Source organism: Rhamphochromis longiceps, linkage group LG11 (assembly GCF_057381845.1).
Source record: "Rhamphochromis longiceps isolate RC_006_pf linkage group LG11, R_longiceps_female_GT1.1, whole genome shotgun sequence".
NCBI lineage: Eukaryota > Metazoa > Chordata > Actinopteri > Cichliformes > Cichlidae > Rhamphochromis > Rhamphochromis longiceps.
In genome coordinates, this window is record NC_140567.1 from 22148408 (window position 1) to 22169844 (window position 21437).

Consider the following 21437-nt stretch of genomic DNA (forward strand, 5'->3'; position numbering starts at 1 on the left):
ATTTTCTGGTAGACAGTAGAATTTATGGTCCCATCAATTACAGCAAATCATCCAGGTCCTAAAGCAGCAAAGCAGCCCCAGACCATTACACTATCACCACCTTGTTTAACTGTTGATATGATGCTTTTTTAATTAAGTGTTTTATGCAGTTTAGTTTTATGCAGTTAGTTTTATGCAGAGGTAACCAGACTCAACCCTTCCAGAAAGTTAAATTTTTGTCTTGAGGATCATCAAGATTGATGTAAAATGACTTTATTTACACTGGCATCCCGAAGATCTTTGTCTAACATTAAAATTAGTTTGATGATCTGAAAGATTTAAGTGTGAAGATATACAAAAAACTAAGAAACCAGGAAGGGGGGAATACTTTTTCAGAGGACTGTATGCATAAGAGAGCTTTACTTGGTACGGGGTCATTTTGAATTACTGTTTGTGTGATTGTAAGTCTTACTGAGAGGATATAAAGAGAACAGGATGATGAGTCCAGGCATTTGGTGTGCTCTTTGATTTTTGTGATCATGCGTTCTTGTGCCATCTGATATTGAGTCTGTAATCCAATCATGGAGGGAGAGAGTGTAATCCATCTTAATCCCACATTCAGAGAGAGAGGGAGAGGGAGAGAGGGAGAAACCTAGGATAGGGTGGGTCATTAAGAGAGAGAAAAACAGCTGAAGGACAGCAGTAATCTCTGAATGCTTCACAACAGCAACACAGGTTTTTAATAGCTAGACAACAACACTGCTGCAGAACTTGTCTGCTTTAGACTCGGTGTTCAGTGTTTTACTGTAATTCGGCCTGTCTCTCTCATCTGATCTGGTCCCGTCTGACAGCTGCCTTCCTGTGTCCTGAACCCTTGTTGTCAGGGTTACCTCTCCACGGAGACGCACTCTCAAAGGTAGGGGAGGGCTTCAAAGGAGAGGAGACCCTCACCTTTATGGTGTTAAGAGTGAGGATGTGGCAGAGATAGGACGGCAGGTTGCCCGTGGAGGAAAGAGTGGAGTCAAAACCTGCAGAAAGAAGGAAGTAGGAGTTGGTTGAAGTGAAAGTTGACATCTGAGGTAAGATAAAAAGAAAAGAAACAAATGAGGAAACAAGACTGCTTCCTGCTTTACCCGTGTGTTGTTTAATCTGTTTAACTTTTTTTTTCTTTTTTTATTAGGATGGGCTATGATCTGGAGAGGTTTGTAGGTTACGTGAATGAGGGTCTACTGTGCTGTGTATGTCGAGATGTGCTGGAGCGCCCCCTCCAGGCACCCTGTGAACATGCTTACTGCAGCTCCTGCATCAGCACCTGGCTGGTCCATCACCACTCCTGTCCTGAGGACAGACTGCCACTGGATGTGGGTAGCCTCAAACCACTGTACAGGTCAGTCTCCGTCTCCTGCAGTTGTGCTCCTTGCTTCACTTCCTCGTAATCATGCACTCTTAAGTTTTGCAGATAAGTTTTCATGCAAGTCAGTAGCGTTATAACAGTATGCTGCTTTTCTCACTCTAAGAGTTTCTGTCTGTGTTGGTTTGATTTGCAGGTACATGCGTAATGATCTGAACCGTCTGCAGATCCGCTGTGTGAATGCAGCACAGGGGTGTGAGGTGGTCTGCTCCCTGGAGAGCCTCCACTCACACGAGGACGAGTGTGAATTTGCCTTCATATCCTGCGCTAACACAGGTACATGACAACATCACACCGGACAAAACACTATTCATGCAGTGTGTTTTTATAAGTCTTTATGACAGTAAAAGTCAAACTGCAATCCTCATGGATGTGTATGTTACAACTGTAATGTGACACGTCTGTGGGGGTGAACAACAGGTGGGCCCTGTTGTTGTCTTGGCTACCCCAGGAACAGGTGCACTTTTAGGACTGAAAGCTCCCACAAGCCTCACACAGAGAGCACTGTGTGAGAGTCGGCTTTCATTCATTCTTTAATGAGTGATTTTTAGGTCTGCTTGAAACATGTACATGCAAGTGTGCGCTTTTGTGCTCACCATGTGTCTGTGACCCGTGTTTGGCAGGTGGAGAGTACATATGTTACCACTGTGGTAGGTTGAATCACATGCAGTGTGTGTGCATGCGGTGTGCAGTTTAAGTCACTAAAATCACCTGAAATTTCTGCTGTTGTGTGACTGCAGTGATCTGTGACTACATTGTAGATTTAATAACTCTACTTTAGATACACAAAGTGTTTACAAAGTACATTTTTGGTGGTGTTAGTAGATTATCTCCTCTTTGTACACACAGATGATTTTTATGGAAAAATTCGTGCCTGCAAATAAATTTCATCTTTGTGGAGATGCTTTAGAAGCCTGTCTTATACACTGATAACGTGGTGGCTCCATGCGAGGCCTTTGCACCCTTGTGACTTTTCCCTCTCAGGCTGTCCCGTGCAGGTCGAGAGGCGGGGCTTGGAGGCTCACCTGTCAGAATGTAGCTTTCGCAGCAGGGAGTGTCCTAATGGTTGCGGCCACACGCTGCTCTCCATTGACCAGACACAACATAACTGTGTAGCGGAGCTGCGCACTGAGGTGGAGATGCTCAGGTAAGCTCTTCTGTGCTCTCTTCTAAGCCTGAACTCAGAGGTAACACCACCATCATGACTTGGTCTCATTAAATGTCAACTGTAGGGTGGAGATGCTGTGCAAGGTGGAAGAGGTGAGACGAGAGATGGAGTCTCGGCTGGACTCGCAGAGGAGACACATGGTGCAGAAAGAGTCTCAGCTGAAGAACGAGGTGGAGGAGCTCAAGGTAAAATGTCCTGTTACCACATAAATGCAACAGAAGATAGTACTAAAGCACAGATTTGTGACCATGGGATACATTTACTATGAAAGTACAATGCAGTGTTTTGCAAATCATTTAAAAAATGCTGAAAGTTTAAAGGCAAAATGCTTTTAGAAGTCTGAACTGTGTGAATGTCATCTTAGCATTCAGACTTTTTTGCTCGGGTGCCATATTTTTTAAAAACAGTGAGAACTGTTTTTTTCACTGTCCTTTTGAAATAAGCAAGGCCTGAAAATTATATCTGATTCCTCACACTGCAGGACACCTTCTCAGGCCCATAAATGGTGGCAGTTTACAGATCTTTTTTAAGTCCATAAAATCACAATAAAAAAAAGAAAGAAAAGAAAGTACACTTATCGGTCATTTAAAAAATAATCTGGTTTGTAGCAGGTTCTAAAATTAATAAATACAACCTCAGGTGAACCACACAGCTAAATGACATATCACATAACAAAACTAAGCCAGAATGCAGAAGCAGTGTATGTACAGTTTTACTGGATACAAAGGATTTAAGAGGGAATTGAAGCCACGTGCCGATAATCAAATGCACTTAACTGGCATGACAATCTCTAAAGAAGCAGGCAGTTTGCTGTTTTGGAGCATTAAGATGTGTGTTAAGACAATGCCAATGAGGCTTAACATCAGTAATGATATTAACAATCTGGGAAAGGTTATACGGTCATTTCCAAACTGTTTGATTATACAGCAAGGAAGATTATTTACAAGCAGAAAACACTCAAGACAGTTGCCAGTTTTCCCAGGAGTGGATATCCCAGTGTCAGACTGTGCAGTGCTGAGAGAAACTGTAAAAAAAAAACAAAAAAAAACAAACTACCTCCAGACTCTACATGCCACAACTTATTAAAAGTTGAAGTTCATGACAGCACAATTAAGTATGGCGTGTTTGGAAGGGTTGCAGGAGAAAGCATCTTCTCTTTAAAAAGAACATGGCAGCACAGCTTAAGTTTGCAAAGATGCATTTGAACAAAGAGTTCTGGGACAATGTTGTCTGGACAGATGAGGTGAATATTTGGAAGTCAAACACAATCAAAACAAACACGTCACACCAACTGAGAAGCACGGTGGTGGTGGGGTGATGATTTGGGCTGGATTTGTATTCACTGGAATACACCATGTAATCATTGAGTTAACCGTGAACTCCTCTGTATACCAAATTGTTCTAGAGTCAAATGCGAGGACATCTGTCCAGGAGCTAAAGCCTGGCTGAAATTGGCATCACACATAAAACTACTCTATTGCTTCACGTCATATCCTGTCTGTGCAGGGTCAGCTATCCCGTGTGATGTGTGACATGCGTGCACTGCTAGGTGCAGAGCGTTTGAGGAGACAAGAGCTGGCAGAGGCAGAGCTGGAGAAAAGAGAACTGCTACAGGTCCTCAGAGACCTGCAGCCCACCAGGAGCCAGAATCCCACTGAACAGGCAGCCAGGGACCAGCATCAGGGAGAGGTGCAGACATCAGGCTGGGAACTCCACACCGAGCCAACCAGACATCAACAGAGAGAGGCTTCTTCACATGCCTCCAGTCTGTCACTGCATTCAGCCCAGGCTTCACATGCATCAGGCCCACCCCCATCACCACAGCTGGGTGAGGTAGGGCGCAAGGGTGGGACCCGGAGTCTGACCTTGGACTGCATTAAAAAGAAGAGCAGGGAGGTGACAGTGATCTGAAAAAGCTGCAATATATGAAATCTTTATTTTTGTATTATTTAGCAACAAAATTAGGGTTTGGGTAAAACATGTTACAAAAGAAAGGTTTTGCTACGCTGTGTTTTTAATGCTTAAAGATCAGCTCTTTGTGTGTTGGATTTTTGAACCACCTGACGTCATTTTAAGTGTATCGTCAGTGAGCTTCAAGAAGTTGGAATCCCCAAACGTATATTTTTTTTTTACACCTGAGGTTAACCACATAACGATTCAGCGTGAGTTTTTGTGAAATGTAAAAAAATAGACAAGTTTAAAAAAATATATGTTGAATTCATTTTTTCAATGGGAGAGAACGTTCAATAAAAACGGAATTTTCAAAAAATATGAATTTTCTGGCAATTATTTCATGGTTTCGACTTTTAAGGGTTAACGGTCACATATTCCACCTGTTTAAGATATATTAATGTTAGTCCCACATGACCACATAGTTCAAGTTTCCATAATATCCCATAATACCAACCGTGTCTGTATACCACTGGTTTTGTGCTCCTTTTCGAACAGTTTCAGGGTTTGCGAATGAGATCAGCCTTAGAAATAAAAAAAATCACCACCAACAACAAAAAAACGGGAAAAATGCAGCAGCTGCAGCCGTTGCAAACACAGTGATAGACAGCACAAGAGGGATCGCATTTTTAAACATTTTATCTGAGAACCACAGACGATTTATTTATTTGACATTCCCTTAAAACACACACAAAGGCCTCATTTTGCTATCACTTTTATTTTCTGAATACAGCTAATAATAACAAAACTGAAAACATCAACACAGTCTGTACATTATTTGTGACAACATCATACCACCACGTTTCCATGGAGACAGCATATATAATATCCTGATTGGCCCTTCTGTTGCCGTGAGAGGCTGCAGTCATTGTCCAGGAGGATTTACCTGGTGAAGGAGCGAACATGTCTGCCCCTCCCACCTCCGCTCCCTCCTCCACCGCTGAACTTGCTCCCCTGAGATCCTCTTCCCCCTCCACCGCCTCCACCGACGCCTCCCCCGGCACCACCGCCACCTCCTCCGCCGCTAATCCACGACAGGCCAGTACCTCCTCTGCCGCGTGGAGCTCGATCCCGAAGAGCCAGCCGATACGCACCTGAAGTGTGGAACGAGTGAATCAAACTTTTTTTTCCCCCTATAACACCTTTAATACAGGTCAAAGCGATAAAAAAGTAAAACAAATGCAATAAAACAGAACATAAAAGACTGAAAAAGAGAGCGGTATAAAATGTAAAACTGTGTGTGTGGTCCTTACTTGCAGGGGATTGCCGAGAAGGCAGTGGCCCTCGAGTGAAGTTGCTCTGTCCTCCGCGGGGTTCACTGTAGGTCCCTCTGTGAGTAACAGCTGGAACCTGACCGCTCCACGATGACCCTCGGCCTCCTTCTCTCCGAGTGTAGTTTCCTACAGAACGGGGGAAAAAAGGGGGGGATTTGTCACCCTCTGCTGGACAATTGATGTATTTTAGTTGCAGTTTGTGCAGGGCTAAACGAAACACAGTATTTCCCAGGATAATGACCAGGATTCCCTGCTGTGTGCTGCATGTAATGATGAGGCAACTATGACAATGTCCTGGCAACTATGAGACTCGTGCGTATCTGATAGTACATACCTGACAGCAGTACACCTTTAGGCTGTGGTGGAGTGAAAAAGCGAGTCTGGCTGTGGAAAGTAGCTCTGCCTCTGTTACCAGTGAACAGCCCTCTGGTGGGAGGTTTGGGGGCGCTTTTTGGAGGTCGTTTAGGAGGCAGAAGCCCTAGAGGGGTCGTAATGTCTTTAAACTCCGCTGCAACAAAGTCATCCACGTGCATGCTGGGAGGACGGGAAGTATTCTGTTTGCGCAGGCGGAAGATATCATGCGGTCGGGAGACATTCTGCCCAAACCCTCCTCGACCTCCTCGGCCACGAGGAGCAGCCATGATGTGAGCTCTCTTTGCAGGCTCGACGTAGTCAGACTTCCCACTGCAGAGACAAACACAAGATGACACCATGAACCTGATCTTAAACTAGATTCTGTGCGAATAAAAATATATAGAAATCACAATGACGCTGTACCTAGACGTAATGAACGTCTCATGCTTGTGTTTGCCCAGCCGGAAGCCTTTCGTAGGTTTTGTGTGACCCGGAGAGGACGGCTCAGACAAGAAGGAGCGCTCCAGCTCCGCCTTCAGGTCCAGTTCTGGACAACACTCCTGAGCCAGACCCACCAGATCCACCTTCACCTGCCACACAGACAAAAAGGTAATCATACATATTATATAGAAAACATAAACAGACCATGTAATGTTGTTGCTTGTGGTATTTCCAAATTCCTTACAAGCCAGAGAAGCAAAGAACCTCAACTTAAAAAAATCCTTTAAATCCCTTAAAGATAGAGAAGCAAAGAACGTTTACTTAAAAAAGAAGAGGAAGAACATAGCACTGAACAGAAAGCACTTAAAATATGTGAGAGGACTCTAAGAAGTGGATAGTAGATAAATATAAATATCCAAAATATAGGATTCATCCTATTCAATCTTCCTGTCATAGTAGTCATTTTACATCCATCCCATCCTCTTCTGCTTATCTTGGGTCACGAACCCAGAGAAACTCAGACCTCGCTCTCCCCAGCCACTCCCTCCAGCTTATCGAGGAGTTCCCTCGCCAGACCAGGTAAGACATGCCCAGAACACCTCACCCAGAAGGCGCCCAGGAGGCATCCTCGTCAGATGCCCAAACCCCCTGGACTGGCTCCCTTAGATGTGGAGGAGTAGCAGCTCCAGTCGGAGCGCCTCTCAAACAACTGCACTCCCTATCACTCACCCCATCACTAAGGGAGGGGCCAGCCACAACAACTGCAATTTTGTAGTTACACCCATATGGTGCACAGTGAATCAAATACTTTTTTACAGACCATGATGCTCCCACTAAGCTAACACGGTAACAGCAACAAATATTTCTTTTTGACTCGATATACCAGAGTTTCAGTAGCAGAAAAGGATTCATAACTGCTGGTGATGTGAAAAAATTCTACATCAACAAAGATCAAGTAAAAAAAAAAAAAAAAAAAAAAGCAATAATACAAAAACGCATAAAACAGTGAATAAAACAGAAGCTGTAATCAAATTTTCATCCAAAAATGATTAACCATAAATGTGCACGCCAAACATAAGCTCTAGAGATTCTTGGAAATGTACGTACACACACACACACACACACACACACTCTTACCATATCAAGGTCTGTTTCAATGTCATCAGTCTGGAACGGAGAGAACCACAGAGCCTTCAGCTGCTCATCCAGAGCTTCAGACAGAATGAAAACCGTCCTACAGACAATAAAGGCCCAGGGCAATGATCAGTTTACCGTTCCCATTAATTTTTCACATGGCTCATGTGTAAGTGGTTGTTGTTATGAATATCTGATTCAATCAATCTGTCACCGCAAACTGCGATCCTCCCTCGCTCCAGCTGTATAAGCTTCACAACTCGAAGTGATGAGGAGAAAATGATTCAGTATTAATACGTCACGCGGAGGACCAACCTGTGATTAAACTGGGCCCCGAGTGTTTCTGGTGCTGGCAGAGTGGGCTCGGTGTCAGCTGCAGGAGGCGTGTCTGTGGCCGCCTGCAACGTCTGCCTCAGAGCAATCACGTTCTCCAACATGGTCTCCAGGGAATCGTCATCTTTACATAGTTTCTAAAGACATAGACAAAAGCATTGAAAGTTTGAGGTCAAGGCAGCCCGGACCTTTATTTTGATAAACACAATGTACTTGTGTGCATCTTTCATACCGCTATCTGTTTTTCCAAAGCAGGTATTGGATGTGACTCTGACTCCTCCCACTGGAGCAGAGCTTTCATTTCAGAGCCCGACAGCAACCGTGGAGGAACAAAAGCAGGATCCTCGCTCGAGCCGTGACCCTCTTCAGCACACTGGATTAAAACGAGGACAGGTACAGAATGAAGAGCAAATATGATTGGAGATAAGCTGGAAAAAGCTTGAGAAAAGAAGCGATTATCAGAAGGACAAGACAAAATATGCAATGAAAAAGCCTTTCCTTTATGCAGAGCCAGTCATTTCTGTGAGGTGATGCATTATTAATAGAGCTTTTTAAAAGCGGCTGCAGAAGGAAACTCTTAGAAAAGGAAAACTAAATTACTAGCATGAACACGTAAGGACAAGGAGGAATGCTTTCAAAGAAGCGACGTCCTTGCTGTAGTCTCTTTTGTAGTCTTTTGTCCAAATATTTTTCACAGAAGTAACACTTACTTAAAAAAAATGATGCTGCTTACACTTCTGATTAAACACCAACCGACTCTGATCGGCTCCTCTTTATGACTCCGTCTCTAAAGAGGATTGTTTGTTTGCTTTTATTGTTTAGGGCTCCTCCAGACTAATCTTTTAGCTGTACGTATTCCTTCAGTGCTTCATTTGTTTTTTTGAAAAACTGCTCTGTTCTCAAACAGATTACCTTTAATTTAATGCTGAGCCTTTCTTCTGTTTTTATTGTCAAATATACAGTTTTATTTATTATGTTGTGATTTGTGTTTGCTGTATTGCTTTGTTCTCTGTTAGTTTAAAGGGACAGGATCCTGATTTTAATGATCATCTAAGCAGTACTTACCATTGGTTCTGTGTGGAGGATCTGCCTGAGAAAGTCGAGCAGAGATGAGAGCAGATCTGCTGAGTCTTTGTTGAAGGACAACACCAGCCTCTTCAGCAGCGAGCACAGCCCAGCGCCATGTTTCTTCAGAGCACTGAAACAGAGATAATCAGAGGTAATCAACGTCTCCTTTAACTAAGACAAAGGCACAGTGTGCCGTAGCAACATGGCAGGGTGGTATTGGTGGGGAAGCAGTTACGCCAAATAAACAAGAAAAGGTTCTTGTTTACACTTTGAGGTGGTAGAGTCCGTAGTCGTGCTCTGTGAGGAATGTCAAAGTCCTGATGCAGGTGAGGAGGAGGGGCACGCTGCTCTCTGCGTTCCCCAAAACCTCCAACAGAGAACTGCACACCGATGACATCATCTCTCGTCCCGGAAGTGCATTGGCCAGCTGCTCAGCCTCTGACACACAGCTTTCACCAGGTGGAGACACCACGAGAGAAATGTCCTGGTGAAGACAGTTTTACAGTTTTTAGTATTTTTCCATTAAAAGATTTTTTTTCTTTTTTAAATTTGTGTACTTCCAGCTTTACCTGGTCACACAGTGACTGTAATATTGTCCCCACTAGTACACTGCACTGCTGCTGATGTATGGAGTGATCTGTTGGAGGAACCAACAGAGACAACAACAAGGGGAACAGGTCGGCCAGCTGTTCATCTCCAGAAACTGACCCGGACAGCAGATGCAGTGTTGCACTCTTACAGGCTCTCTGAGACACCAGAGTATCCATCAAAGAAAGGAGCCGCAGGACCTGGGCCCAGGAGACGCTTTTTCCCTCTGCCCTGCAAGTAACAGGTTACAGACATTTGAAATATGATTTACAGGAAAAAACACAGACGCTATGTTGATGTGTGAGTTTGTGCATCCTTCACTCACGGCTGCAGCTCCTCCAGCAGGAGCTCCAGCAGGGTCTTCATGATGTGTGTTGCAGTGGGTGAAGACAAGTCTGCCAGCTGAACGCACACTCTCCTGAGTATGGCCAGGAGAGGAGGGCAGGTGGTGGTGCACACACATTTGAATGCCTCGGAAAACACTTTCCACTGTGCGCGAATGTGCATGCTCCACAGCTTCCTTGTGTTTAAGGCTACAGCCACATCTTGGACTGATGTCACCTGTGGAGCCAAAGGCCTTCTAATATTAATGTGTGTATGAAGACAAGAATATCAGAGCAGGTTAAAGCGCAGGATAGAGAGAGTTACCTGAGTGCTATGCATTGGCAGTGGAAGAGGCAGAAGCTCAGACAGCAGTGTCAGACCAGAGAAAAGGCCTTCAGAAGCTTTGAGAAGTGAGCTCAAAACCTCCTTTAGCATCAGAGACCACGTGTTGCTGGCCAGAGTCTCTTCTGTATGGGTCACCTGTAGCATGACACAAACATGGTGTCTCTTAAAAATCTCAACTGAAGCCCCATTTAGTATCAAAACTGTTATCTGATGCCGCACACACCTCCTCATTAACACCCTGCGTAAAGGTGAGCAGGACGTCAACAATGAGCACTTGCACTCTGGTCTCCTCCCCATCAAGACGCCCAGAAGCAGGAATGGAGCACACTATCATGTGAAGCGTCACCAACACGCTGGCCACGCGAGTGTCCCTGAACTGGAAAGCTCCGCCGCGCAGCAGCTCGGTGAGCATGGTGCGAAGCAACCGCAGCGTGCTGATACATATGCTGAGGATCATGCAGCGCTGCGGCGTCGGACCCATGTGCCCGTGCACGCGCCACGGCTGCAGTAACACGCTGCATAGCTTCTGCAGGACACGCACACACGTATCGAGACCCTCCCCAGAGAAAAGCTGGACTCCTGCAAGGCTCCACTTCAGATCCCTCTGCTGACCTGTGGAGTGGAGAAGGAGCTGCTGAAAAACCATCTAATCTAATCTCAACATAAAGTGAAAACTATAAAAAAGCAAACAGAATAAAAACAAAGTCATATTTGGGGTCAAAGTTTGGTTGGGGTCCTTACCTTCTACAGCAGGAGGTGGGCAGGCGATGTGACAGAGGACCCTCAGAGCAGTGACCAGCCCGGTTCCCTCAGCAGTTAACACATTTTCTACATTCTGGAGTCAAAAGAAAACCATGTTCAGGATGACAAACCGCTTTGAAAAATACATCACAGAGCACTTCAGTGAAGAGTTGTTAACTTTTTTTATCCCCCTGGATTTTTCTGTGGATTTCAGAGATGTGAGTCAGCTTACCAGCTGGTGTAGATGCTTATAAGCCAAAAAACATTTCATTTACTTTACCTTGCAGAGTGTTTAATGAGTGAGAGCTCTGTACCTGTTTGATATAGTCGATAAGGGTGGGAATGCTGCCAATCTCAAAGCGAAGCTTCTCCACTGGCTCCAACCATTTACTGAGCTCTAAAGAAACGCACACACAAAGACACTCAAACAATTAAAACTGTCTTATATAGAATGCAGAATGCAATGATTTGCAAAGCAAATCTCATAAACGCACATTTTATTCTCCTCCCGAGGGCTTATGTGAGGGTAGAAACCAATGAGCTTGATTTCATTTTGGAGAAAATCGGATCAAGATCACAAAAAATGTAAACAATATACTAAGGCTTGGGGGACATCGTTGAGACATGTTTACTGTGTAACATCCCCTCTTTTAACAGCAGTCCATAATCTTGAAACTGATGAGCCCAGCCGTTGTCCGAGTCGTGTTTGACATAAGATTTTAGCAGCTCAACAGCACCGAGTTTTCTGTGCGGCGTTTTAGGTTTCATGATGCTACAAATGTTCTAATTTGGTGAGAAGTCTGGACTGGAGAGAGGACCGTTCAGCACCAAGACTCTGCTCCTATGAAGCCATGCTGCTGTAACAGATGCAGCAAACAGTTTGGCATCGTCTTGCTGAAAAATGAAAGGCACTCCCTGAAAAAGAAATCATCTGGGTGGGAGCATGCATGCATGGTACCTTTCCTGATGTGTAAGCTGACATACCATAAGAGATGGAAGCGAGTACTGAGCACTGACAACAAGCTAGATGATCTCTTCAGTCTGGAGAACATGGTGTCCGTGTTTTCCACTTTACCTCTGTACATTTTAAACAAACTTTGGCCCAGAGGAGACAGCAGTGTTTCTGGATCATGTTCACAAAGGGCTTCTTCACTGCATGACAGAGCTTTAACCTGCATGGTGAAATGTGTTTACATTTCTGGAAGCCTTCATGAGCCCATGAAGTGATTTCAATGACAGAATCGTGCCTGTTTTTAATGCAGTGCCACCTGAGATCAGCGGCAGCGATAGTGATTTTCTTGCGCTCAGATATTTCTCCAGATTCTTGGAATCATTTAAAGATGAGACAGTCAAATTCTTTACAATTTACATGTTTTTGCAGACCAATTCTTACTTCTAAGAAACTCAGCCTGTCTAAGATGCGTTTTTTATACCCACTCATGTTACTGACCTGTTGCCAGGTAACCTAATTAGCTGCAAAATGTTCCTACAGCTGTTTCTCTTACTTTTCCAGTCTTTTGTTTCCCTCTCCCATTTTTTTTTAAACATGCAGCATCCCAAATATATTTGAGCTGGCACTTAAATATAGTTGTGACATTGATGAGAATTACCCTGTAACTTGGCATTGGTGTCATCAGCCTTGGCTATAGAGAGCAGCGGAGCGGCATATTGTTCCATCATCCGCAGCTCATTAGAATTCTGCACCACCAGTAAGACCAGCATGCAGGCGTAGTTATATGTCACCGCTTTGCGAGCCTTCCCCTCACTAACAGAGGAAGAGAGACAAAAAAACATGAATTTATACTGAAGTCAAATCAGAGAACAAGAAAAAAGGTTGGGGAGAAGAAATGGTAGGGAATAACAAGTGTACCCCTGTCCGTCCTTGCTGTGGTGCTGGAGCAGCGTGACCAGACAGGAAAGGTTGTTATCCAGGCTGAAAACATGAGCTACGGCGCTGCGTCCAGTCTGTGTAAAGGTCATCAGGTAAAGCGCATGGAGCGTGCCCAGTATATCTGGATTGTCACCTTCATCTAGGCCTGCACCACCGTCTCCTCCTGTAGCCACATGGCTCATGAGTTCTGACACGCCTTGCAGAGCATGCAGGGCCTGTATCAGCCACACGCCAAAGCCCTCTTCACCGCACCCTGGCCCAATCAGACCCGCTTCTCCCCCAGTACACATGCTCTCCTCTGCCTCGGACTCTGCCATCGACGCCAGGAGGCGCAACAGCAGGTTGGTGGGTGTGGGCTGGGCGAGAAGGAAGAGCAGACCCGACTGGGTGAGCGACAGGAAGCGCAGAAGCTCTCTGACAGCTTGAGTGACCCCAAGATGGCCGGCTGCAGCAGCTGCTGACAACACCACCGTTGTGCTCTCCAGAAAATGACATGCATGCATATACCTGAAAGAGGTCCAGGGCAAAAATACACATGTATTAATGTGTCTAAATTATATTTAAATTTATGCTACACTGTGATGCTTATGTCTTAGTATGTACCTATACAGTGATGGGTAGGGGTTGTCCCTCTCCTGTGGCCCTGTAATTCTAGCAGTAGTGGGGAAGGCTTTCCCAGGAGGTTGCACCATGCAATGAGGGGCTGTTTCTAGCAGGTGATGTAGCTCTTCCAAAGCACCTGCCAACCTATCGAGCTCTGCCTCACTCAGAGCGGTGGAGCTTAGCGAAGGCTCCTCTTCCATAGGGCTCTCTGCATCATCCATCTCCTCCTGAGGATGATGGCCAGGCAGGATTACCACAAAAACATTCTCAGCCACTGAAACATATATGAAAGTGTGGGTGTGAATGGGTGTTGTTACCTGTTGTGGTTCACTCAATGCAGCTGCTGCATGCTGTAGGTCAACCAGCACCTCATACATGTGGCTTTTCTGTAATATAGCATTTCCAGCTGTTATGACCCTCACCGTTTCCTCATGCAGGAACAGCTGGACCAGACGCTGTGAAGCAGGATAAAGTATAGATGGTCAGACTTGATCAGTCAGAGGAATTATTTCAGACACAATCATCTTAATTTAGATGTGCATAATTTAAAGCTGGTTTAATATTCAATTTATTCTCTAGAAACCAACAAGAACATCTGTATATGATGGAAATAAAAGTAGATGAATGATGATTGGATATTTCTTGCTAACCTGGTAGCCACTCTTCTCTGAATTTCCTGCATGTAGGAAGGCCTCCACCCCTGCAGGAGCGCTGATCAGAGCATCCAAAGCTCTTAGGATACTCAGCTTCAGTGTGGAGGAGACGTGGTCTGTATGGAGCAGCTCCAGCAGCACATTCAGAACCCCTTCATGCAGCAGCATCGTGAGACCCTGAGGACACTCTGCCAGGTATGAAGCTAGCTTAGCACCAGCCTTCAGCTGTCTGAGGTTAAGGGCAATGGGCTGTTTGAGAGCAACCTCCATACTGAGAGCTTGGAGAGTCCACTGGACTAAAACTCTAACAGAGTCCTCTATCTCTCCCTCTCCCCTTTTAACTAAATAAGCCAACCCTTTGGCCAGAAGTCCAGGAGCCTCTTCCAGAGCACTGACCCATCGTGCATCTCTGTCATCACCAATACTAGCTAAGAGTTCTTTCAGCTGAGCCACAGCCTCAGCTTCCTCTCCTCCTGCTGGTCCTTCTGCTCCACCTGCCTCCTTGGGCTCCTCCACAGTGGCCTTCTCAAACTGTATATCAAAGCGAGTTTTGTATGGAGGCGTGAAGTAGAGCAAGGGTCGGAGTTCTCGTTCATATGGGTCGTACTGGACCGGTGGAACAGATGCAAGATCCTCAGGAGTGTAGTCCATGTCAAAGTTCTGCAACTTGAAGCTGCCGTTATCCAGATCGTCCTCATCGCTGGAAATCTGTTCATAGCCATCATTATCTATAAGAAGGTGGAAAGGTTGTTTAGGAGGGAGTTTATTCACTGTAAAAGCATTATAAAAATGCATCATCTGTTTCATAATAATGTATATAAAACCGAGTGAGAATAAGGAGGCCAGCGGAAACTATATAGTCCCTCTCATACAGAGCTGCATACACTCACAAACCTGGCACCACCTGGCAGCATCACTCACAACATGCAGGGTTAGTTTTGCATGCATGACAGAAACTCAGCGACGGCTGTGAGGACGTGTCAGGAAGACATCCACATGTCGGCTTATGAAGTCTAACCATAAGCCTTCAGAGCTGCCCTCAGGGGTGTTCTGAGAGTTTGCACCACCCAGCAGTTCGAGATGGATGCAGCATGCCAGAGCACACACTCTCTCACTCTCAGTCCCAAATGGACCCTGCTCCCGTGGACCCGAGATATCTGGCAACCACGAGCAGAGTTGATTTTCTAGAGGAGAAGCGTCCATTTGGGTTTGCAGACAATCCTACTCTTGCATAAGAACTCCCCTACCTTCCTCCATCTCCTCTTCCTCGTCCTCACCCTCATCCTCCTCCTCCTCTTCTTCATCCTCCTCCTCCGGCGCACTCCCCTCAGTCCGTGTATCTTCTTCCTCCTCCTGCTCCTCCTCTTCCTCCTCCTCCTCGGCCTCTTCTTCTTGTTCAGCATCCGAGTACGTCTCGTCAGCGGGCAGCGATCTTTCAGGCGACACGTTCTCCAGGTAGTCGTCACGGCCCTCGGTCGGCTCTTCCTTGGCCACGCCCACTGTAGATTTTACAACAACACACACGGCACACAAACATACAGAGTACAACCCATTTAATAACAAGAACTCATTAATAAATGATACTGTATCATTCTTATTGAGAATGTGTTACATTTCTTCTGCATAGCTATCTCCCCACTCTTACACTAACCAACAAATCTTATCACCCCATTGTTAAAGAGTCTGCACTGGCTTCCGGTTAAACTTGGGTATACGTTTAAAGTCTTGGTTCTTACTTTAACAGCCTTATGAGGTGAGGCCCCCACTTATACTGTCTATCCACCCCATTTTTCTAAGCAGGATCCTCAGGTCCGCAGATAGAGGTCTTCTAGTGATTCCACGTACCTTTCTGAAAACTACGGGGGATTCATAACCTCAGTGTCAAAACTGGAACAGCTTACAAATCTCTCTCCGCACCCTTGACTCTCTGGCCTTCTTTGAAAAACAGGTTAAAACCTATCTACTAAGAAGTTTGGTTTTGACATTGTTTATTTATTTATTTATTTTTCACCTCTCTAAAACACTTTGGTTCTGGTCTTACAAGGAGCTATATAAATAATTTACCTACTTACAATTTATCTTAGCGGGAGGAAGAACTGAGCGTAACTCTAAACAGAATGAGTTTTATATGACCTTGTGTTTTCATATTTTTACATCATTTTTTAGTATGTGGAGAATTTTTCTATATAAAGAAACACTTTATTATTATTACTAATTACTGTCTCAGCAGCTAAAGCAATAGCCAAATACGTTTTTTAAAAGTGGCTGAAATAGTGAGATATATTATAGTTCATACCCGTCATTTGAACCTGCTCCTCATCATCATCATCCGGGGGTGGAGGACCAGGTGGGGTGCGAGGCCCTCTGGGTGCTGGTCTTGGTGGGCTGCCATTGTACTGGTCATCTTTTTCCCACTCTTAAAAGCACAATTTAAAGTAGGAAAATGTGGGAGAAGAAGAGATTTACAGGTTTGCAATCACTATTTTTTTCCTAGTCTTGGGGAGGTTTCTGCCCAATGAATGAATGTATTTCTCGTGACGGTCAGTTTTAAATCACCTTGTTTAAGGATCCTCTTGAGCCCGCTGGGCTGTTGAGGGGGTGGTGGTGGAGGGGGAGGAGGTGAGTCTTGGTCGTGTCCATGCGGCCGCTCCGCTGTCCCGTACACCGCAACAGTCAGAGTTGTGTACCAGCCACGCAACACTAGGCCATCTGTATTCACCTGCATGAACAAATCCATTTAATTATCCACGAATCAGCAGGGTGGGAAGAAGAATGAAAAAACCTACTCGTCCATGAATGACCATTTACCTTTCCGCTGGGTCTGAACACAATGGACTTGTTTTCATCATATTCCAAACTGAGGGCAGAAAGCAAGACAGAGCAGGTTAAAGCGAGAGTGCTGATATGAACCAGTGCTAAACTAACATATGTTTGTTCCTCATGAGTCTCTGTGTTTATTTTCAGCACGTGAGTTTAAACTAGCATATAATTGCTGTGTAGCTATGTCTAAAACACACATACACCCGCACCGTGCTCTATATCGCACTCTGCCCTTACTTGCTTACTACTTCTAATAAAAGGCATTTACCTTTTTATGTGACAGGTCACATGACATGATGACCTCTTCTAAAATTATAATTATCTGGTTCAACTGGTCACAACATACTGACATATATGGTAGTTATTCCAAGCAGATACAGTAGTTTGAGGGTTTTACAAGTCAAACAGGTCTTAATCAGGCTTCATGTTAGATTGATTTCTTATCTAAGAAATGTTGTTCATAAATATTACATTCACATCTATTAAAAATTTGTAAGATACTATGAAAGCAATCACACTGGTTTGAAAAATCTCCTCCCAAACTTCCCAGTAGGGATAATAAGTCGGGTGTGTTATGTTTGCACAGTTTTTTTGTTCTTTTTTAATAACGCTGACACAATGGCCACCTTTAAGTACAGGCTTACGCTCTGGTGCTACTGCATACACCTGTGTCATTATGAGGTTAGAACAAAAATACTTGACTCAAACATTCCACCAATCACCTATTTCACTGAGACCTTGACATTTTTTCTGCTGCAGTGTGGGCACGGTTTCTGGAGAGACCAGTTGACCAAGCATAAGAACAAAGACACCTGAATATGGGAGCGTGCGTGAGAACAGGTCTCAGATGCTACCGTGACTGGTTCTACAGGTGAGACAGACTTTTTGAGATTGAACCAGGAAATGGAGAGGTAGAGAACGAGAAACGGTTTAAAAAACAAAACAGGAGAGGGGAGAGTGAAAATAATTCTCACCTGCCCAGTCTGTGGAAGGTGGGGCTGTTGGGTTTGGTAACATTATTGAAGAACAGCTCCAACTGGAAGGCATGAGGAGAAGTCTCTCTGGAAACAAAAAAAGAAAAAGAAAAAAAAGAATCAGGACTCGAGTATCCAGAGGACCTTATAACTCTGAGTGACCCATCAACGATACGATGTGCGATTTGATATTAAACACTCAGTTGTAGCTACATTTGTAGGTACACAAATAGAATTTAATGCCTTTAATTCAACAAAAAACGGATCATAGTAGCTATGATAAAAGTAGCTTTTATGGCAGAACTTTGAACCAGATGTTACTTATACATCATGAGTTTCATGGATTTCCAGAAAATAAATGCACTTTATCATAATATCAATACTACCACAATGCATACCAATGCTAGAGGACTGTGCATTCTTGAGTCTGTTCATTGAGCTAAATTACATCACTCAGCAGGTTTGGGGGAAATTGAGACCTGTTCAACAATGGAGCTCAGGTGTCAAATGCACACACTTCTTTATTCACAGAAGCTTCTCCATTTCCCCCAGACACACACATTTATCTCAGGTATCCATAGCAAAAAACCAAACAAAAAAAACAGCGACCCCAAGACATCTCTAAAGGCAATATAGCAATAACACCGAAGGTTTTTTGCAACTCAAAACCAATTCAACGTTCGCTTTTCTTATATAATTCTGATTTCTAGTATTGGGACAAAGATGACACCATTGAGTATTGCCTCTTTTCCACTAGCACCTACTTGACTTTACCCAGTTTTCAGGGGTTTCCATTAAGTGGTAGTACCAGGTGCGTTTTAGTACTTGGCCAGGGTACCAAACGACTTGAGTCGAGCTAAAAATCTGACACTAACAGACTGCATGTCATTGATTGGCCAGAGAATGATATCACTGGATGAGTCAGACGCCTTCAAAAGACTCAAACATGCCATTTTTAAAACTCAGCAACGATGGAAATGCAAACAAACCAACGCTGTGATCCAACAACGAGGTTCAGATATTTTTGTGCTAAAGGTAGCCAGAACACTGTTGTGTTTGTGGCAAGTACAAATGATATCAATCAACTTTCGGGCCACATTGCTATAACGGGCAATAAATGGCACTTTTCTATCCTAAACAGGAATTTATGCTTCAGCTGAAAACATACGCCATGACCTGACAGTTTTTGAATTTATTGGTGACAGAATAACAATTGTCACTTCAGCATGAGAAAAAATAACCATAGATATAAAGACTCAAAAATGTCAGCAAATTCCTGGAGGGAGATTACCAAAACTATCGGAATGGACTTAAGGGAAGGTATAAAGAAGTGGAACAACTACAGGGACAAAAGGTCCCACAAAAGGCTTTAAAAAACAAAACAAAGTCACATCATTTCATTTGTTTCTATCAGCTGGCAACACATATAAAACACCGGGACATCACTACAAGGTAATTAATATGTAATGCACCAGCGCAAGCGTCAATGCCAGCACTGACATCAGCCATTTATGTAGAGTGTTGTAAACTTTACAAAGATTCCCCATAGAAGTCTGAATCAGACTTGGCTCATGACTCAAAGTGCTTTAGCCTATGGCTTTAAGCACTTTCTCACTATCATGCACAAATCAATGGATTCATCTGAGGCAATCTGTGTTCTGAAATGAAACCTTATCAGTTCTATGCAGAAGTTAAAGGTTTCTCTGCACAATTCTGAGGTAAAATGGTCCATTGAGTCATGTAAAGCTCAGGTTGTGGTTTTGCTTTAGTAGAAGACTACATTGAAGAGGACGGTAGCCACACTGAAATGGTGTTTGCCTTTTAAAGGTACAGTCTCAAAATTAGTAAAAAGACAACAGTGCAATATACATGCTGGCAACGCTATTAGAATTCGTTTGGCCTGACTGGGTGTAGCCAGTAAGATGCATGAGTGTGTTTTCAAGCAGGGATGGTGAATCTTACCCAAACGCTCTGCTGTCAGGTAGGTTACTATGAGCTTTGATCCCTGGAGGAATGACCCGCACCTCTGTGATCAGCACCCCGCAAGGAAACCGCACCACGTCTATGTTGGTTAACTGAAACAAAGGAGACATGATTGCTGATACAAACAATGATGAAATGTTTCATTTATAACCTACGCCTTCCGCATTAGTCACTTTTACTCCCGCTTCGAGGTAAACATGCTCCCTGACACTTTAAAGTTAGCATTAGCCACCTGGCTAACCACCAATCAAACTGTGCAAAGACACAAAAGACGGCAACTCTTTGAGCTACTAATGTATAAGGATTAAATTCACATCAAACAAACGCGTTATGTATAAACGGGCAGCTGTGCAGTAATCGCTGCTTAAAACCAGGATAATGACATCACATAGCTGCTAAGGTTAGCTAACGGCGTTAGCCTGGAAGTTAAGCATCCTTCCTCAAAACTCCTGAACGCGCTTGAAACTAACTTTTAATGCAGGTAGTCATGGAGTAAACATAAAAGCGTGTGTTTAAGTGTTAAACAACACTACCTCTGCACTCTGATGCTTAAACGTATCCAGAAAAAGAAGCTCCGTTGAAGGGTCCCCCGCCATCGCTCCACTGCTATCGGCCGGGCCAGGGGTAAACTTCCGGATTAAAGTCAATACTTCCGGAGCAAGCACCCCCCCTACAAAAACAAAACAAAATAAATAAAATAAATAAATTATTATTATTATTATTATTATTATTATTAGTAGTAGTAATAGTTGTTGTTGGTATGAGAAATTTAGTTGGAAAATTCATATTTGCTTCGATTTAGATTTAGGAGAGAAAAAAGTTGAAAAGTGTTCTGAGGGATATTTCTTTCTTTTGTAAGACATTTTATTTTGTATTTAAAAAAGTTTAAATCAGTTAATCATATCAGAAAATCAGAATTTAATAACTTTATGATTTAATAACATGATAGCTCCACTTGGTCTGTAGTAGTATTTTTTAAACTGATTTCACGGATTTTTCTTTCTGTATTTCAGCAAAAAATTAGATTTTTTTTCTCACACTCATTTTCTCTTCTTCTTCTTCTTCTTCTTCTTCTTCTTCTTCTTCTTCTCATTATTATTATTATTATTATTATTATTATTATTATTATTATTATTATTATTATTATTGTTGTTGTTGTCAATTCCCTTAAAAGACAAAATATTTTTTTATTTAAAAAAAAGACTACAATTCGAATTATTGAATTGTTATAAAGACATTTACTATTTATGAAATATTTTAATAATTCACTACATAGTAACTAAAGTGTATATACTTCAAATTTGTTATTATTATTGTTATTATTATTATTATTATTCATTATTTGTTTTTTCTCGTTGTTGTTTTATACTAATAACCATTTATTACCTTTTCTGTCCCGCGTG

At 43.4% G+C, this 21437-nt stretch overlaps 2 protein-coding genes across 7 annotated transcripts; one reads left to right on the forward strand and one right to left on the reverse strand.

The window, feature by feature from the left end:
• The first annotated feature begins 709 nt into the window (after positions 1 to 709).
• rnf41l (ring finger protein 41, like) lies at positions 710 to 5056 on the forward strand. The gene is made up of 7 exons (XM_085422891.1): positions 710 to 1058; positions 1160 to 1366; positions 1527 to 1666; positions 2014 to 2040; positions 2375 to 2537; positions 2623 to 2743; positions 4065 to 5056. Exons 2-7 carry the CDS (start codon positions 1161 to 1163, stop codon positions 4467 to 4469), a joined length of 1062 nt encoding a protein of 353 aa, XP_085279017.1. The 5' UTR covers positions 710 to 1058; position 1160; the 3' UTR covers positions 4470 to 5056.
• A 154-nt stretch (positions 5057 to 5210) lies between these two features.
• virma (vir like m6A methyltransferase associated) lies at positions 5211 to 20698 on the reverse strand. Of its 6 annotated transcripts, none has more exons than XM_085422890.1 (27): positions 20568 to 20698; positions 20014 to 20126; positions 18052 to 18138; positions 17066 to 17114; positions 16814 to 16976; positions 16554 to 16673; positions 15535 to 15756; positions 14255 to 14985; positions 13922 to 14059; positions 13605 to 13831; positions 12981 to 13508; positions 12721 to 12875; positions 11425 to 11507; positions 11111 to 11204; positions 10593 to 10981; positions 10349 to 10504; positions 10026 to 10261; positions 9682 to 9931; positions 9379 to 9596; positions 9110 to 9242; positions 8277 to 8417; positions 8027 to 8181; positions 7715 to 7811; positions 6560 to 6726; positions 6117 to 6466; positions 5762 to 5908; positions 5211 to 5602 (listed from the first exon to the last, which is right to left on the reverse strand). In XM_085422890.1, exons 1-27 carry the CDS (start codon positions 20628 to 20630, stop codon positions 5391 to 5393), a joined length of 5424 nt encoding a protein of 1807 aa, XP_085279016.1. In that variant the 5' UTR covers positions 20631 to 20698; the 3' UTR covers positions 5211 to 5390. The 6 variants fall into 6 exon arrangements, with proteins under 6 accessions (XP_085279016.1, XP_085279014.1, XP_085279015.1 ...); XM_085422888.1 differs by having other exon boundaries at positions 5211 to 5650; XM_085422889.1 differs by having other exon boundaries at positions 15505 to 15756.
• Between the last annotated feature and the right edge of the window lie 739 nt (positions 20699 to 21437).

Bases quoted from the DNA above. Each gene is read 5' to 3' on its own strand.
- virma (XM_085422885.1), bottom strand. From the start codon at position 20,630: ATGGCGGGGGACCCTTCAACGGAGCTTCTTTTTCTGGATACGTTTAAG. The intron at 18,139-20,013 runs GTAAGATTCACC...TTTTGTTTCCAG, and splicing joins CCTGACAGCAGAGCGTTTGG to AGAGACTTCTCCTCATGCCT. The intron at 5,651-5,761 runs GTAAGGACCACA...CCTGTATTAAAG, and splicing joins TTCTCGGCAATCCCCTGCAA to GTGTTATAGGGGGAAAAAAA.
- rnf41l (XM_085422891.1), top strand. From the start codon at position 1,161: ATGGGCTATGATCTGGAGAGGTTTGTAGGTTACGTGAATGAGGGTCTA. The intron at 1,367-1,526 runs GTCAGTCTCCGT...TTTGATTTGCAG, and splicing joins AGCCTCAAACCACTGTACAG to GTACATGCGTAATGATCTGA. The intron at 2,041-2,374 runs GTAGGTTGAATC...TTTCCCTCTCAG, and splicing joins GTACATATGTTACCACTGTG to GCTGTCCCGTGCAGGTCGAG.